Source organism: Grampus griseus (assembly GCF_964374135.1).
Source record: "Grampus griseus genome assembly, chromosome: 17".
NCBI lineage: Eukaryota > Metazoa > Chordata > Mammalia > Artiodactyla > Delphinidae > Grampus > Grampus griseus.
Window position 1 is genome coordinate 3,495,275 of NC_139011.1, and position 17,994 is coordinate 3,513,268.

General features: G+C 54.6%; 1 protein-coding gene across 2 annotated transcripts in view; it reads left to right on the forward strand.

The window, feature by feature from the left end:
* The window catches only part of TRAPPC9 (trafficking protein particle complex subunit 9), a 505,716-nt gene that overhangs the window by 383,625 nt on the left and 104,097 nt on the right, over positions 1 to 17,994 (forward strand). For both annotated transcript variants that reach the window (XM_082675096.1, XM_082675097.1), the window contains 2 exons: positions 1,833 to 1,985; positions 14,629 to 14,720. In XM_082675096.1, the coding sequence (XP_082531222.1) occupies positions 1,833 to 1,985; positions 14,629 to 14,720 (245 nt within the window). The remainder of the gene's footprint in view (positions 1 to 1,832; positions 1,986 to 14,628; positions 14,721 to 17,994) is intronic.

Sequence of the window (17,994 nt, forward strand, 5' to 3'; positions counted from 1 at the left end):
GGGAAGTTGTCCCTGGTTCCCGGGACCCTGGCGGTGGCGGGCTGCACAGGCTCCCCAGAAGGGAGGTGTGGAGAGTGACCTGTGCTCGCACACAGGCTTTTTGGTGGCGGCAGCAGCAGCCCTAGTGTCCCATGCCCGTCTCTGGGGTGTGCGCTTTTAGCCGCGGCTCGCGCCCGTCTCTGGAGCTCCTTTAAGCAGCGCTCTCAATCCCCTCTCCTCGCGCACCAGGAAACAAAGAGGGAAGAAAAAGTCTCTTGCCTCTTCGGCAGGTCCAGACTTCTTCCCGGACTCCCTCTCGGCTAGCTGTGGCGCACTAGCCCCCTGCAGGCTGTGTTCACGCCGCCAACCCCAGTCCTCTCCCGGCACTCCGGCGGAAGCCCGAGCCTCAGCTCCCAGCCCCGCCCGCCCCGGCGGGGGAGCAGACAAGCCTCTCGGGCTGGTGAGTGCAGGTCGGCCCTGATCCTCTGTGCGGGAATCTCTCTGCTTTGCCCTCCTCACCCCTGTTGCTGCGCTCTCCTCCGCGGCTCCGAAGCTTCCCCCTCCGCCACCCGCAGTCTCCGCCCGCGAAGGGGCTTCTAGTGTGTGGAAACCTTTCCTCCTTCACGGCTCCCTCCCACTGGTGCAGGGCCCGTCCCTATCCTTTTGTCTCTGTTTATTCTTTTTTCTTTTGCCCTACCCAGGTACGTGGGGAGTTTCTTGCCTTTTGGGAGGTCTGAGGTCTTCTGCCAGTGTTCAGTAGGTGTTCTGTAGGAGTTGTTCCACGTGTAGATGTATTTCTGATGTATCTGTGGGGAGGAAGGTGATCTCCGCGTCTTACTGTTCCGTCGTCTTCCCCTAGATCCAGGGAAGGATCTTAATTCACTCATTCATTTCTTCTCTGAACCGGTTACTCCAGTGTGCCCGGCAGGCTTTTTTTCCAGGCCTGGGAAACACTGGTAAACAAGACAAGAGGATCTCTGCCCTCAAGGAGCTGAATTTTGGTAGGATTGATAGACAGTTAACAAATCCAGAAGTAAATATTTACAGCTCATGGTAAATGCTATTGCAGAAATAGGTTGAATGCCGCAGTGGAGAATGGGGTGAGGGGAGGGATGAGATGGAAAGCTGCTGTGGAGAGGTGGGCTGGGAAGGCCTTTCTTAAGCTCAAATCTAAAGGATGAAAGCCTCCAGCTGTGCCAAGGGTCAGGAGAAGAACATTCCCATGTGGGGAGCTGTGGGCACAAAGACTAAGGGAGGAAGAGCCTGGTGTGTTCTGGAAACTGCCAGAAGGTTGCGAGTGCGGGACACAGCAGCAGTGTGGGAGGCTCTGTAGAGGATGTTGTACTTGCGCCGAGACCTGAAGGGAGGGTGGGGTCCTGGGCTCAGGGGCTGGAAGTGGGCAGGTGGGGAGCTGTGCGACTGGCGGAGCACTCGGCGTGTGTGAGCAAGTCCATCTGGCCAAGGGTGAAGTGCAGCGCGGCAGGCAGGGCTCTGATGACGAGGCTGCAGTTCCCCCTGGCTTTTGGGGGCCCAGGGGTAAGTGGTTGCCAGGTCGCCCCTCTGTGATTTTTCCCTTGCTTCCTCTCTGCCTTACCCTATTCCAGAATTCAGATTTCCTTCTGGGGTTGGACATTCTGACTGTGTCTTCCGTGCTAAACGGTGTTGAGCCAGCTCTGAAGCTGGTACTACCCTGGGAGTCAATTATTTCATTTTCTTGGAGTGAATCGGTTATGAATTACTAACGATAATGATTCATTATCCTGTCTCGTGCTGGCATGGGCTGCTTTTCCAGCAGCCCACAGAAGAAATTGCCCTCCTGATTAATTCTCTGCTCTGTTTCGCCCTTCTCTTAGAATGGCTATTCAAGTGGACAAGTTCAACTTTGAGAGTTTCCCAGAATCCCCTGGGGAGAAGGGGCAGTTTGCAAATTCCAAGGAGCTGGAGGAGGAGAGGCAGGAAGCCCGAGGCCTGGAGATCAACAGCAAGCTGGACATCCACTGGACCATCATATCCTTTTCCCGGTGCCCACCCCGACCTGCGGATCCCTGAGGAGGACCCCAGAGGGGTCAGCTGTTGAGCGCTAGCCACAGATAACTCACAAACGGCATGGCAGGGAGATAAGGACCAAAGAGTGGGCATTTTCTCACCCTTCCACCACGCCCAGGGCCCCACGAGTGAAGTACAGGTTCAGGATGAGGAAAGGCCTCCTTGGGGCCGGAGCTGCTCTCACTTGGATCACGTGTTTCCTGTCAGCGTTGAGATCTGTGTTAGTGACCGGTTCTAACGGCCACCTATCAACGCTGGGCTTGGGGTCGGGAGGTTCCACATACTGACAGCTGAACACAGGATACGATTGTTGGGGAAACTGAAATCAGGCTGTACAGCTCAGCAAGGCACGCAGATGCCATTTTGCAAAGCCTGGGGTGGGGGCGTTAGGAGGACTGCACAAAAAAGATGGTTTCATAAAATGAGTGGCCCTGCCTTGAGTTTCCGATCAGTGCCTGGCTCGTGGTAGACGCTCGGCTGGGTGAGTGGGGCTCTGGAGAAAACTCAGGTTCACTTATCTATTGACGTGTTTTTTCCAGCAGTCTTTACTCGGTGCCTGCCTTGGGTTGGGTATGCGGCAAGTGGCCTGAGGGACTGCAGTGCGCAGGCGGGGCTTCATGGGGTTGCCCGGTCCCAAAGAGCGTGTGCGTCATCTGAGGATTAAACGGACGGCTGGGGAGCAGGGACAGAGCGTTATGCCAACTGCTGTGAGGTTCAGAGGATGAAGCTGCCGGGGGTAGGGCAGTCAGGGGCGGCTTCACAGAGGGGGTGTCGCCACGGCGGGCTTTTTAAGGGTGAGTAGAAGTTTATCAAGGGGACAGGGGTGGGAGATGCCCCACAGTTCGCACGGTGCGAGAGGATGGCTCGCTCAGGGCGTCTCCCAGGAAGAGGCAACTCTGATGGGAATGTCTGTTGATTACCTTGTTCACACACTGGTTCTGCGGAAGTGGGATAGTCACAGGCTGTTGTGTGGGCTCGTCGCCCTGGATTCTGGAAGCAACCTTAGGCTGCAGGAGGCACAGCTTCCAGGACCGAGGCAAGTTCCTTTGCACCAGCTAACGTGAATCTGGGCTTGGTAGACAAGACCCCTGTCTCCGAGGGGCTTGTGACAGATAAAGCGCTGTAGATGGAAGGCTTTGAGAACCAGACGCCAAAAACTAGAGCGCTCAGGGGCTCACGGAGGGAACCTGGCATGCATGGTGGAGCTAGGCGTTTGTCTTCTGTACAGAGAGAAGTGAAAAGGTGGGGGGCCGCGGGAGGTGCCCTTCCCTCGGTGACCCCACTTCTCAGCAGAGTCAGGGTATAGTCAGCCGGCGCTGCTTGAGTGAGCAGAGTGTCGTAGCATGGAGGAAGGTGGCACCCACGCCGCACCCCAGGCTCGCTGCATCCGTCACCTCTGTCAACTGTTCACACCTCTCTGGTCGGCGCCTCTCACGGTCCGCTGGGGAAACGGGATCTCAGCAGGGTGAGCTGACTAACCCTGAGTCCAGCCAGGAAGTGGTGCGGCCAAGGACGCACCCAGGGGGGGCGGCCGGCGGCAAAGCGCTTCCCCGCCAGGCCAGGTCCCCATGGGGAGCGTGGTGAAGGTGCTCATATCCTGGGGTGGGGAGGGAGCGGGGGGCGGGCGGTCGTAAAAGGAGGCCATTAGCGCTCAGTCCTGGCGTCTACGTCCTGGCACGAGCCAGGAGGGTCCTTTCTGGGCCTTGGGTTGCGGAGGCTCCGCACCTCCTGCGTGGAGCCACGCTGGGTCCTGGAGCCTTGGCTTCGTGCAGGGGCTCGTGCAGAGCCAGGCAGGCCTGGCTGGCACCCGTGGAGGAGGGGCACTGTGCTCGGGCACCCGGTGGGAAGGGTTCATCCTTCTGCGGGGTCTCATTCTGGGACTGGGGGGGCCCTGCCTCCCCAAGTTTCACGGAGACTGGGCCTCACTGGGAGCCAGGGCGCACGGCAGCACCTGCGAGTGTCATTTCCTGGGTGCTGCCCCCAGGGGTCCCACATGGTCCTCGGCACCGCTCAACAGCTCCCAGGGCGTTTCTCACCACGTCTTACTGATGCAGCTGCCTCTGAGTTCCTGCAGAAAACGGGGAGGAGCCAGCACTGAACCCCCCGGCCTGCTTGAGCCCACAGTCCTTGCCTTCTAACGGGGTTATATTGACCATCAAAACTCTGAACGTGCTTTGAAAACTATTGAAAACGTACTAAAATGTCTTTGGGTTTCTCTCGTTTTAGCCTTGATTCTTTCAAGAAGCTGACTTCCCTATTTTGTGTTCGATTAATAATTCATGCTGCAAATCCTTATTGAATGCCTACCATGTGCCAGACACACCTGTCTCCTAGTTTAGGGATTGGAAGACTGTCACCAAAGGCGAATTTGAGTGAAGAGAATTAGCATTAAGGACATTCCCTCTCTCCCCACTTCCCCTCCTATCTGGTAATGACATCTGGCATGGGATGGATAGCAGACTTTTGCTATTGTAAATCTAAATTCAAGCAGATGGAAAGACCAAAGATTGAATTGGCTAATTATTTCATTATGCATTTTAATATTTTCTCAATATTTAGACTTCATAAAAAATTTGAGCCTAGTTTGACACCCACCGTAGTAATAAAAATGGCCCATATGTGGCACGTAAGGCTGGACAGACGTGTTTTAAAGGAAACTGTGGCTCTTGCGGTAGGTGTGTGCACACCTGTCTGGGTCATATCTGCAACATCCAGATACGTGGCAGGGACACCGGGAGCTCCAGACCTACTCTGCACCTGGCTAACAGCCTGTACGTATGCTGTTTCCGTGTGCTGAGCCCTGGAGACGCCCCCAGTCTGTGGGAGGGGCAGACGCAGAGACGGACACTCACGGTGCAGCCCGGGAGGGCTGAGACAGCTTTCCTGCGGTAAGGACCGGCAGGCCTGGAGTATTCTAAGCACATTCCTGACACACACTGGGGACCTGAGTCGTCCCCTGTGACTGGTTGTACAGAATGCAGTCTGGGGCAGCAGGGGCCAGGTGTCTCTCAGGCTGTGCGGAGCAGTCGGGCTGCCCTGCCTGCCTCCTTGCCCCCTTCCCTCCTCCCCTCCCTTCCTGAAGACGAGGGGCCTCCTCCTTCAGGTCCTGCCCGCAGCAGCCTGTGAGCATCGACCTCCAGGGCTCTCCAGCAGAGCCCAGCCTCCCTGCAGGCCGTGAAGATCTGTCCCTCCCAGTACAACCCAGCCGAGCTTTCAGGTCCCTCCTCTCGTCTGACCTCCCCCGCCACTCTGTGAAAGATGCAGGGCAGACTTTATTTTTATTTTTACTTTTTAATTTATATTTCATTTTAGTGTAGTTGATTCACAATGTTGTGTTAATTTCTGCTGTACAGCAAAGTGACTCAGTTATACACGTATATTCATTCTTTTGCATATTCTTTTCCACTATGGTTTACCCCAGGATATTGAGTATAGCTCCCTGTGCTGCACAGTAGGACCTTGTCGTCTGTTCATTCTGTATGTAACAGTTTGCATCTAGTAACCCCACACTCCCAGTCCGTCCCTCCCCCCCTTATAATAAAGGGCGGGCTTTATTACAAGGAGCCTGGTAACTGGCCGAGAGCCAACACAGTCCACGGGTCCCCGCAGGCTGCCCGGTGGGTCAGGAGACCCACCTCTGCAGGGACAGGGTGACCTCATGTGGAGGAGGTGGTGGAGGGCACCTGGCCATCCAGGGGCAGTGAGCACCAGGGGCCTAGCGGTGTTTTCAGCCCTGGCGCTCACTGGTTCTGAGGTGGGGTTTACACGCTGGCCCCGCCAAATGAGCTCATGAATTGAATACTGCTTGTTTCCCTTAGATTTACGATACCTGTCTCTTTTCTGTTTATCACTTCCATCATCATCACTGCTGTGAAAACCGCCGCTTGCACGGCTCCTGTGTGTCAGTTACTTAGTGTGTTGTCTGCGGGGCTGGGGAAGGGATGCCGGGCAGCGGAGCTGGACGTGGGACCGGCAGGCGCTCTGCCCCCGCCTCACCCCTCCCTGCCAGCCGCTGGGTCTCAGCCTAACCCCTCTGTTTCCCGTTCCTCCCAGTGTAGTGGGGGGAGGTGACGGTACCGCGAGGAGCCCTGTCGTGTGGCGCCTGCAGGACCAGCGCCCTCCCCGCCATCAGGCTTGCCCCCGTCACACCTGGGGCTCTCCTGTCCTTGCGCTTCGATCCTTATTCCGCCCAGGACGAAGGACTCCTCACAGAGACCTGTCCTGAAGCCCGCCCTCCTCCCTTGCCTATGCCTTGTTTCACCTCAGCCTGGTGACTTTGAAAGGGAATGCCCTCCTGAGTGCGTCCATCTCGCGGGAGGAGCTTGCCTGGGGGTGATGTCGGTGGGGCTCCTGGGGGCGGGGAGGGGCGGCCTGCACAGAAAGGCCTGTCCGCGCTTTCCGGATAAACACGCCCTTGCTTTCCATTCTTCTTCTTTGAACCTTCTTCTTCCCTCCAGCTGCCACTGTTGGACCATTGTTACTGAAATTGGGAAACCTTAATACAGCCAGCTCTCCCGGAACTCTGTCAGTAGCAGGTAGTAGCCCCCGCATGTGACCCAGTGACCGTCTGCATTTGCCTTTGGGCTGGGACCAAAGATGCTGCATCGTTGGGGGCCGGAGCCCTGGCTCCGAAGGCCTGGCTCTGCTGTCTCCTGCGTCCAGCAGGGAGGTGGTGACCTGTCAGGCCCGTGTCTCCATCCATTCAGCACCATGACGACCCCTGGTCCGGGTTGCCGGTTGCCGCTAGGGTCAGTTCTAACAGTTGTAACTGCCCTTCTGATCCCGTACCAGGTGCCAGACGGGATATTAGCACTTTCCCTCAAACCTACAAAACAGGTAATACCTACCCCTTTTTAAGAAGTAAATAAGTTGTTATAAAGCAGAAATTAACACACCATTGTAAAGCAATTATACCCCAAAAAAGATGTTTTAAAAAAAACAAAAAACTGTATGACCTAACCTAAAAAAAAAAAAAAGAAGAAGTAAATAAGTAAATTTTGGAAATTAAGTAACTCACCTGAGATGGTGCTGGGAGCTGGAGAGCCAGGATCCCAGAACGTGTGTTATTTTCCTGTTGACTGAAGTCAACCTGAAGTGAGGCCTCACCCTCGTGGTGCCGTCATGGCCCCTGACCCTAGGGTGTGTCAGTACAGGGGACACGCTTCCTGCTGGAAGACCCGGCGCTGCTCAGGCGACCCGGCCTCAGGTGAGGCTTCTCCTGGACAAGGGACGCTGGGCCAGACCTCCCCCACGACTGTCCCCTGGCGTCCTCACCTCCACCTCTGCTGGGGCCTGCCTGAAAGGGGCTGGGTTGGCAGTTCTGACAATCACCCAGAGCGTCTGGTTTGGGGACGTATGGAAGCTGACCATATCTGTTTTCACTTTCCACGGTAATTCAGAGACGGAGGAACAAGCATCAGCATTGAAGCAGGTGCGGGTCGTCCTTTATGGTTGGCCTCACGTGTTCCATCTTCCACGGAGCCCTCTCTGCCCCCTCTGCCATCTGGCCCTGGCTGGAACTGCCCCTCCTCTGGGGTCCTGCAATTCTCAGTGCTTAACTCTCGTTTGGAATACTGCTTACAGAGCACAGGAAAGTTTGTTTTCTTCCCAGGACTGTCTCCCTTGCCAGGCTGTGCTGTTCTTGAGGTCAGGTGGTGTCAGCAGCTATTTCCTGATGACCTGCGATGTGCTGCGGTTTGCGCCCAGCGCCGGGGACACTGCGGTGAGCAAGATGGGGTGTGGACTCTGCCCGATGGGGCCCGAGCGCGTGCTCTCTTCCCCGCCCCGGTGCTGCCTGGAATCCTTCCATGTAGCTACTGGAACCTTTTGGTGACTCAGTGGTTTCCATTTGATTGACGCAGCCGATGGTCACCAGCTTGGTTGCACTACGCTGAGTGCTGTGATGAACGTAGGAAGGGAGTTTGCAACCAGCAAGATTCGTCTGAGTGGAAGCCCGTCTCCATTTCCAGGGGGCAGCCCTGCGCAGGCTGTCTGCGGTGGAAACAGATGCGGGAGACGCTAGGAGCAAGCTTGTTGTCAGCGCCCCTTCTCGCTTTCCTCGTTTTTGTTGCAAATCTCTCTTCAGAGAGCATTTCAGGGTTTGCTGAGATGCTTGCTGACCTGTTAGAATCCAACCCCATATAGGTTTCCCGACAAGGACTGGGTGCCCAGCTCAGCTGATCCCCACGAAGCTGGCGGCCTGGACCATCTGGGCTGAGTCTCTGCCAGGTGGTCTGGTCTGGTAAGCACGCGTCTCCCGCCTTCTGTCTGGAGATCGTTTGTAACCATCTGGCTGCTTTGAGGGTGAGGCAGAGGCTCAAGGACCCCAGTGGTACAGTGGGCCTTAGGTGCCGAAGAATCAGCAGCCCGGAGTGGGGGCTGGAATGTCTTCGGGGGACACAGAGGGCACAGAGTCCTTAATAACTGGGAAGGGGAGTGTGGCCGTTCTCTTGAGAGCACGGCTGCGCCCCCGAGGGGCTGCCTTCCCAGGGCTGACCCGGGCCGTGCCGCTGATGGTGCCGTGTTTGGCCTCACAGACACAAGTGGCCCTCTATAAATTCCAGAAGCGCAGCAGCGGCTGTGACGTCTGTCATCAGTCTGTACTTGGGGTCAACCCTGTAAGACTCTAGGCACGACGTCCTCAGTTTGGTTGGTCACCACCAGGACAGGCCACCTGGCATACGGCCACACCTGGCTTCTCAGCTTCCGAGACCGCATCCCCGCCAGTGAGGAGAATTTGCCGATAGCCAAGCCCTCCTCCCTTTAGAGACTGAGGCAGAGCGTTCGCTGTTTGCACCGGATTGCCTGAGATGGCCTCTCAGCCTCTCTAACTGGCTGCTGGCTAACTCTCACAGATGCTTCTGATGGAGCTCCGTCTTCTCATTCCCTGAGAGAAGTTAAGTATTTTTAGATAAGACTCCTTTAAAACAGTGCACTAGGTTTTTCTGATAGTCATGTTAGGAGAGAGAGTTCTATCTAAATGAATTTTAATACAAGTAGCTCCCTTTATCGGTACAGCTGATTCCTTGATCATCTTCAGTAACATGCAGGGTTGCATCTTGTATTTGTCTTTAGGGAGTGAGTGTTTATAGCTGTGGATAATCACTTGGTTAGGCCTTTAATCCTCATAGTGGGGAAGCCACGCCAGCCCAAGAGAAGCGTTGCTCCCGACCCTCGATGTAAAGTTGCCCTGGCCCTTTAGCCTTCAGGGGACGGAGGGAGTGAGGTGGGAGGGACACATATTTGATTCTTGACTCCCCCGAACCCAAATATGTATACCTTGAAGTTACTCTGAATGGAATCAGGGTTTGGCTCACAGAGCGCAGATTTCAGGTTTCGCCGGCTCACGAGAGTGGGGAAGGACTTTTCCCTAGCGTGCAAAGCAAAGTTCCCAATCTGTGTGTGTGTGTGTGTGTGTGTGTGTGTGAGAGAGAGAGAGAGAGAGAGAGCGCACACATGCACATGAGTCAACGTGCAGCGTGTTCATGTGGTTGGGTGCACGCTGGGCTTTTACACGTTCTGTGTACTTCCGGCATGACAATTATTGTGAGCATGTGTATCTTATATAATAGAATCATAAAATTACAGAACTTAAGTAACAGCTAACACCTTACGGCACTTACTAGATGCCAGCACTGTTCTGAGCAATTTACCTAGATTTACTCAGTTTTTACAAAAACCCTGTGAAGTAGTTTTTATCCACAGTCCACAGATGAGAAACCTGAGGTCCTGTGAGTTTACCTAACTTGTTCTGGGTCACCCAGCTAGTAAGTGGCAGAGCTTGGGTTCTCATCCAGCTGCCTGGCTTCAGAGTCTGTGCTCTTATTAGCTCTGTGTTGGGCAAAAGAGCGGAAGAGCATCTGGTCTCTGCCAGGGCCTTCAAGTTATCCCCATTTTTCAGATGAAGCCAAAGAGACGTCGCGTTCCTCGGGCACGCTGCTGATTGGCACACCTACCCCACAGGGCTCTCTCCATGTTGCCTGCCCTCCATCCTCTGACTCGACTGTTCTCCCCCCGCAAGACCTGCAGCCCCGAACCGCGTGCAGACTCTCCCTGGCAGTTCGTGGCGCTGTCCAGGGAGCTGAGCCCAGACACTGGCGGCCCTGCTGGGATGAGAACAGCCCAGCATCAGCATTCTCAAAGTTCGTGAAGCAAATCGGAGGACAGAGTCATGGGAAAGAGGCTCATTAATCACCCAAAGCAGCCTTTCCATTAGCGTAATTTCTAGTTGTGACAATTTGCTAATTGATTTGAGCTGAAGTGGGGCTGGGCTAAGTCCCTGCACCTGGGGTTATCACTCCAGCGCTGGCACATGGGGCGCAGACAACCCATCTTCCTGGCGGGGGTGGTGCCAAGGTGCAGGCCTGCTCCTCAACGAGCTCCCCACTCCGGAACGCTCACCTGGGGGCCCGTTTAGAAACATCTGCATCCGCAGCTCTCACGGGCTGGGTCTCAGTAGACCGCTTATGACAACCGGGTGTTCAGAGCACGGTGCTGCACTCTCCTGTGAGAGGACCCAGGCCTGCCACCCGCCAGGCTGCACATTCCCCAAGGGAAGAGCTGACTGAACAGTCATTTCTTCTAGAGCATCAGGCTGGGTCCTGGTAAACTTCAGTCCCATACACACAGGCAGGATCTCAAAAACTGCTCCGTGGTTTTAAACGGTCCTTTGATTGCAGTGCATGACTGAATATTTCACCGCTAACGGGCTAGCAGAAAATGAAAGGGAAGGTATTTTATTAACTTTCTGCATTTTCCTAGCATCTGGCGTTGTTTTTAAGATTTGGAAGCAAATATCCATGGTTCCCAAGACTCGTAGAAGATTAACTGAGACAATGTGCATGAAAACATTTGTAAACAAAAAGGCTCTGCACAAATATTGATTAATTAAATGTAATTAACAATGATGGGTGACTAATAATACTACGGTATCATCCTTGCACAATAGGCTGGGCTTCTTAAAAGTAGGCAGGATCTCACCTGGTGGGTCTTCTCGTCCCCAGCAGCTACCACAGCCCACGCTGTAGGTATTGATACCCTGATGTGAATCCAGGCCCACCCCCGGCAGGGAGGAGCTCTGCACCTGGAGCTGAAGGGCTAAATTGGATCCTCCCTTCCTGGCTGTGTGGCTTAACATCCCCGAAGGGGTTTCCTCAACCTGAGGTTGCTGTGAGCACTGTGTGAGATGCCCCTTAGGTAAGTAGGTGCTCAGTGAGAAGCCCTGAGCATTGATGGAGCACCTCCTGTGTGCCAGGCGCAGTGCCACTGACCAGGGGCATGTCCCTTACTCTCCTGGGTTTGGAGCCACAAGCAGCCCTCTGAAGTCTGTCTTACTGGTTTGCAAAAATGAGCGGCCAAGCAGTCGTGACGGCAGAGCCGGCGGCTCATCAGCCCGGCAGGTTTGAGTCGGGGTTGGCAGTGAGCAAGGGCCAGCCCGCACTGCGAGGCTCGCCACCTCTGAGAGGCGTGAGTGGAGTGCGGTGGCTCCGGGGAGCTCAGCCGTGGCTCTGAGGCAGGAAGTGGCAGGCGCAGGGGGCGCTGTGAGAGGGATGCGTGGCTCCTTGCGGGGAGCCAGAAGCTGCCTGTGGGAGGCTCCAGAGGCAGAACGAATGTGAGTTGGATGCACTGAGCTGGGCACTTGAGTTTTCTTACGTTCCAGGCGCACAGGGGTTGTCGATGATCATTACTTGAGGGTGTGGCTAGGAGACTTGCAAAGCCTGGTTGGCACCCACAGTGGTCTACATTCCCCCTGCTGCAGTGTCACCACCCCTGCCCTCCTAAGGGACAGGAGTATATCTTGGGGGCAAGAACCCATCGGCTGACCTGGAAACTTAATTGCTGCGTCCCAGGTGACTAGGAAGGGCTTGAAGTGGGGAGACAGGTACTTCAGCACCACGGAGAGCTCCCCGTGGGCCTCCCTCAGGGCTGGAGGAAAGAGGCTGGCCACCACGCGCCATGCTGGGAGCAGGCGGTGACTCTGCCCCTGACAGTGCTGGGGTCCTGGCCGGGCCCCGGCCCTGTGCACAGAGGATCCTCGTTTGTCCGGTGGGGATCACGGGTCCTGGCTTCCAGGTTTATTGTGAGGAATCGATACTGTGTTCATAGTAAAGTGTCTGAAAGTGTGGGCTGCAGTGTGGGCTCCAGGGTCAGATGGCCTCAATCCTACCACTTCCTAGCCGTGTCTGCTTTCTTGTTATCCCCATGGGCCTGAGTTTTAAAAATCTCTGCAATGGAAATAACAGTCCCTATTTTAAACCCACCACATACTCAATTTGAAAATAGTGTTAAATTGAGAAGATACATGTTAAACATTTAGCACACAGCCTCTCTCATGGGACTCGCTTTGGAAATACTCCTTCTAGCAGAAATAATGATAGGAATTATTGTCCTCATCATCATTCTCTGTTGACCTCTTGCCCCCAACGCCAGAGTCCATGTGTTTAGGAAAGAGAAGCCACTGCCATGTCCACTGTCCTCGCTATAACATTGTAACCTGGGCTCTAAAAGTGGCTGATAGAGCATCTGCATAGCTGACTGGTCAGCCAGGGTTGCATTCCTGTGTCCAGGCTCAGACACAAGACTGCTTTGGTGGCTCGTGGGGCTGAAGGGGAGGGGATGTGTGTGCAGGTAACTGGCTTTACTAGCTCAGCTGTATAATTTTATGGCTCATGTCCGAATACGGAAATATGCTATTGGAATGGTTTCCAAAGCCCCAGTGCCATTTGGCAACTTTGAAATTACTCACATCCTAACTTGCTCTTCTCACTAATCATTTCAAAGGCTCCTCATCCTGGCCATGTTTGTTAGGCACTCTTTCTGTTCTTCAAGCACCGGGGTGCGATCAGCCTCAAAAGCCTGGCATGATTTTTTTTTTTTTAACAAGAGGGAGTAATATGCCATATTCTGAAGTCTTAATTTCATACAAGTGAAAATAACCCCCAGAGAGAGTCAGGAAAGAAAACAGAAAGAAACACACACACAGATGTGGCCCCTGCACCGCTTACCTGGGATGTTGACTCATGCCAGCATTCATTTAGTCATCAGCCAGTGTTCATGGAGCGGCCACGATGATGCAGACACTGTTCCAGGCCCCAGAATGAGGGCTCTGCCCTCGCCCAGCGGACAGGCGAGTGATGAAGCCAGACAATGGAAGACACACACATCTAGTGAGGGCTGCCGAGGGGATGCCGAGAGCCTTCGGAGCAGAGACAGTTCAGAGAGGCCTTCCTGGAGGAAGTGAGGTCTGCGGTAAGGGTTAAGGTATGAGTACAGTGAGGAGCGGGAAGAGGCAGGGAAAAGCATTTCCAGGCAAAGAGCACAGAAGGTGGAGGGTATGGAGTTCTGAGAGAGCACACTGTGTTTTGGAAGAATTGAAACAGGGCCAAGGCAGCCAAAGCAGGACCCGGGGCTGGAGAGGCAGGTGGGCGGTGCTCCTGAGCGTCCTGGACGCCAGCAGCTTGGCCTGTGCCCGGCCTGAGGCCCGTTGCCGCGTGCAGCCAGCTGGCTCTCCTGAGCAGCCCTCTTGTCTGAACGGCTCTCCGCAGATGCTCGGCTGGGCTGTTTGAGGGCTGGGTGTCCCTCTCTGGCAGGAGGGACCCGGGAGCTCTGGCCTTCATTCCCTCGGGGCCTCGGCACCCCTCGCTCCCTGCCCCAGCCCGTTCTACTCTGCCTGTGTGGCTTTATCCCGACCCGGCTGTCCTCAGGCTGGGCAAGTGCAACGGTCTGTTCCTATATTGTCATCTTTGTTGGAATGTGAGCCTCTCAAGTTCAAGGTTCACGTCCAGTCATTTCAGTGTCCTCAGTGCTTCTCACCATGCCTGTCTTGTTTCAGACACACTCTGTGTTTGTTGAATGCAATTAACTTGCTAATGGAAGAAAGTAATGGGATTTTCCCCCACTTCCTCAGTCACTAGAGAATGTCAGGAATGACGTTCTTCCCTTTTGATTGCAACCTAAGTACTGGGGCTTTAATGTATGTAGGAAAAGGGAGAGAGGTTTATAGATCTCTCTCTGAGGACCACACTGGCTGTTTAACATTAGCACCTTGGACACGTCTGTTTTCTGCCTTTCTAAACCTAATTTCTTCATCCACCGATACTTGCTGAGAGGCCGTATGACTTCCTCGATTATGAACTCGCGTGAGTCCGTTTGTAATATGTGTAATTACATCAAGATGTATAACAGGGCAGACGTGAAACTGGCATGAAACCGACACGTGTAGAGAGACGCACTTGGTTGTATTGAACAGTCAGCCACAGTTTGCATCCTTTTTAGGAAAAACAACCTTCCCTCTTCTTTATTTCCCCCAGCAAGAATAGCTGTTGGATTGAAATTATCCCAGTGGATTTCCCTTCTTCACGTAACAGCTCAATTTACCAGATCTGGGGGAGGGGAGGGGGGGGGGAGAGGCCCTTGCCACATTTACGTACCTGTTTCCCACACACTCAGGTGATATCTTGTGGTTGGTTACACCATCCCTGGAGAGCAGGGGGACAGTCACCTGCCGTGGGAGGTTTCCCGTCTGGGAGTCTGTGGAGAAACTTCTGGAACTTCTCCCCCTGGCCCGGGACTCGGAGGCAGCGGAGTTTTCCTTAACGCGGCTCACCCCTCTCTGAAGCGCACAGGTGAGGCGAGTGTGGAAGGACTCCTGAGCCAGCTGGTCCTGGAGCATCTGCAGCTGGCCCCTCTCCTGTGGGGTGAGTACCACTCGTCACCTCGGGGGCATGCGCTCCTTTTCTCAGAATGCGCAGGCTCGCGCTTGGCAGTGTGTGCGGACGTCACAGAGAGCCGTGGGGGGGAGGGAAGCTCACCGCCGGGCCGGCCTCTGCGTGTCTACCGAGCTCTGCCCGGGCACAGCCTCGTGAACGGGCTCGCTGCCCTCTGAGCACAGGTGTGGCAGTGACGTGGAGGGGCCCTCGGGGTCCATTCGCTGTGGAGTCTGCCGTCCTCCGTGGGGGCACTTGGTGTCCGCATGGGCGTGTCTTCTGCAGATGTTTCTGCATCTCCCGTGATGAGGGTGGTGCGCGGGAGCGAGGCTGCCGTTAGCTCGTCTCTCCCGGACTAGCTCGGACAGTTTGTTTGGTAAACACCCTAACTCAGCCTGGCGCTCAGCCCGTGAGCGATCGCCCTGAGGTGGTACTTCGAAAAAGGCATTTGAACGTTCGCTGCCCGTTGCACCTGGAACTCTCACCCCAGTCTCTGCCTTCCTAAATAGCGGCGAAACAATTTTGTTGAGAAACAAAGTAAATGTAGAATTTTTGTTGAAGTGGGAGTCTTTATTATCCTCTGGAAATGATTCCATCATGTAATCTATGTTGGGTCAGATGCAAACAATCTTGTACGTGTACCTTCTTCTCTTTACCCCAGAAACCATTGTAAATTAGTATCTGGTATTTCATCTGCTTAATTAATTAGCTTGACCTCCCCCTTTGGCATGCTAGACACACAGGAAAATTATCCCAGGGGTCTGAAGAGAACAGGCCTTCCTCCTGGAGTTCCTGCACTTCCCCTTCAGTTTGTGAGAGCCCCTCGCGCTGCCCGGGGGCTGCCCACTCTGCTGGGCTCCCTACTCCCGCCCGTGAAGGTTGTTGGGAGTCCTGTGAGGGGCGCTGACACGGCAGCCGTGAGTGGACTGTGTGCTGCACCGGGGGCTCCTTCCGTGGAAGCCGCCGCCTCGCTGGTCCAGCCCGAGTGGAAGGAGGCGGGCGGTGTTTCTGCGGAATGTGTCACTGCTTGCACCTCTGGGGGTGTCCCTCGCTTTCCTAGTTTGGAATGTCTTGTCTCTTGATGACCCGGGCTCAGCCAGCTACTGCCACCGTTATGTGGCAGCTGAGGAGGATCAGACTCCCAGCCCCAACCAGCCCGAGGAAACACAGTGACACAAAACTTGCATTAAGGCATCATGTCAGTCAGAAGAAATTCCCCAAGGCCTCGGCAGTCTGGGAGTGAGCCCTGGAGGGTCTGACTCATTCCAGAGATTGGGGGTGGGGAGGGTACATTGGGAGAGGTCAGAGGCCCTTGCTGGATTTGCACTGGTCTCCTTGCAGGTGTTTTCCTTGTCATGTGTCACATGCATACCAGTGTGTTGGCAAATAATGCAAGTATTAAAAGATTTTATCCTGGAGAAGATGCATGACGTTTTAAACAATAATACCAGGACCTGAAAGGCGTTTCTGCCAGGAGGTCTCACTGGCAGTGTCCGCGGTGCCAGGCAGCTCGGGGCTGAGCTTTTGGGCTCCCAGCAGCATCCCCGGCAGCCCAGTTCCTGTCCTTGAGGCATCCACGGTCTCCAGAAACAGTGCGTAGTATTTTCCTGTTCAGAGTGTCATTTAACTATTACCATATCTGGCTGCTTCCAAGGAACATCCTTAGGTAGACTTTCCTGACTTAGATCAGTTTCCTAGCTTTAGAGTTACCAAGTCAAAAGACGTGCGCGTATTTAAGGCTCTTGAGCTGTTCTGTCAAGTGACTGTGTGACTCTTGGTCATTGATCATGACATGGGCATTGTGGGAGTCTGGGTTTCTCGGGTGACTTTCTCACCCTCTTGTGAACGCAGTTCCAGGGTAGTGGCCCGTGAGGGAAGGCGGTGAGTTTCGTCTGCTTCCCTCCTGCCCCAGGCTGGCCTCCCCGGCCCACCGTGCGTGGGGTGGGGTCTTCATCCCTGGCCTCAGCACACGTCACCTCCTACCCTCACTGTCCCCTCTGCAGTGGAGCCGACATCTTGGAGCCACCAGCTCCTCACCCCATAACTTGGGCTGTCCTCCTGGTTCTTCAAAGGCAGCTTTCCACACCCTGGACTCTTGACCCTTCCACTAGCTCACTTCTTGAAAGCAATATATTCTCACTGTAGAAAGCCAGGGGAAATCAGAAAAGTTGGATAGAGAAAAATTACCCTTTTCCCACATCCCCCCCCCCCAAAACAGTCTCTACTTCATTTCATTTGTGTGCATTTCTAAGTCTTTTTCCTGTCCCCCAACTTAAATTTTGTTCATAGAGATGATCATACTGTAGTACTTCTGTGTCCTTTTTTATACTTGACAAAACATAAGTATTTCCCATGTTATAAACATGTCTTAACACATGCTGTTTAAGTCCTCACCGTAATTTCATCAAATGGATACAAGATAACTTAGTACCTGCTCTGGTGTTTGGCTGTTTCTGTTTTTTGGAGGTGTTTGTTGTTATGTAAGTTACTTGCATTGGCTGTACGTAGAGCTTTCTCTGTGTTTTGGGGTCATTCCCTCAGCAAGGATACCCTGAAATTGTTAATACTCTAGGGGGTGGCGGCAGAGAGCACAGCCGTCAGGTTTGCTGCGTGATGGTGGTTACATCACGTGCCACAGGCAGACCTGTGGATGGCACAAACCCACCACGGGTCTCAGTCCTGTCTGCTGCTTCCTCATGGGGCAACTTCTGTGGACGAGTCAGCAAGTTCTCTGGGCCTGGGTTTCTTATTTGTAAACTGGAGATGCTGAGGGCCCCAAATCCTGGGCGAAGGTTTGAAGAGATGCCTGTGACCTTGCGAGAGTGCGTTCCTTCCCTCTCAGTGGGGATGTGGGCCTGGGGCGGTGGGGACCACCAGGACTGATGCTGTGTGGTGGTCGAGGAGGAAAGGAAGCTAGATTCTGGGGTGGATCCAGGACTGCATGCGTTCTTTCTGCGGAGCATCCCAAGGCAAGGCAGGACCGGACAGGACAGAGCCGCGGCAGGGCTGGGGAGGGGCCTGGGACGGGACCCCGAGTCGGCTGCCTCCTGTCTCTGTCCATCCGGGAGCAAAACTGCGAGCTGGGGAGGCTGCACCTCCGGGTGGGAAGACGAGGCTGGGAGGGTGACAGAGCCCTCTGGGTGAAGAGTGGGCTTCCTGACGGCCTGCTTCGAGGTCCAGTTCCAGTCGTTTCCATGGATACTGGGTGGTGGTGACTAATGGGCTAAGCCGTTTCCCATGATGATTTGATCGTCCCACGGCTGTG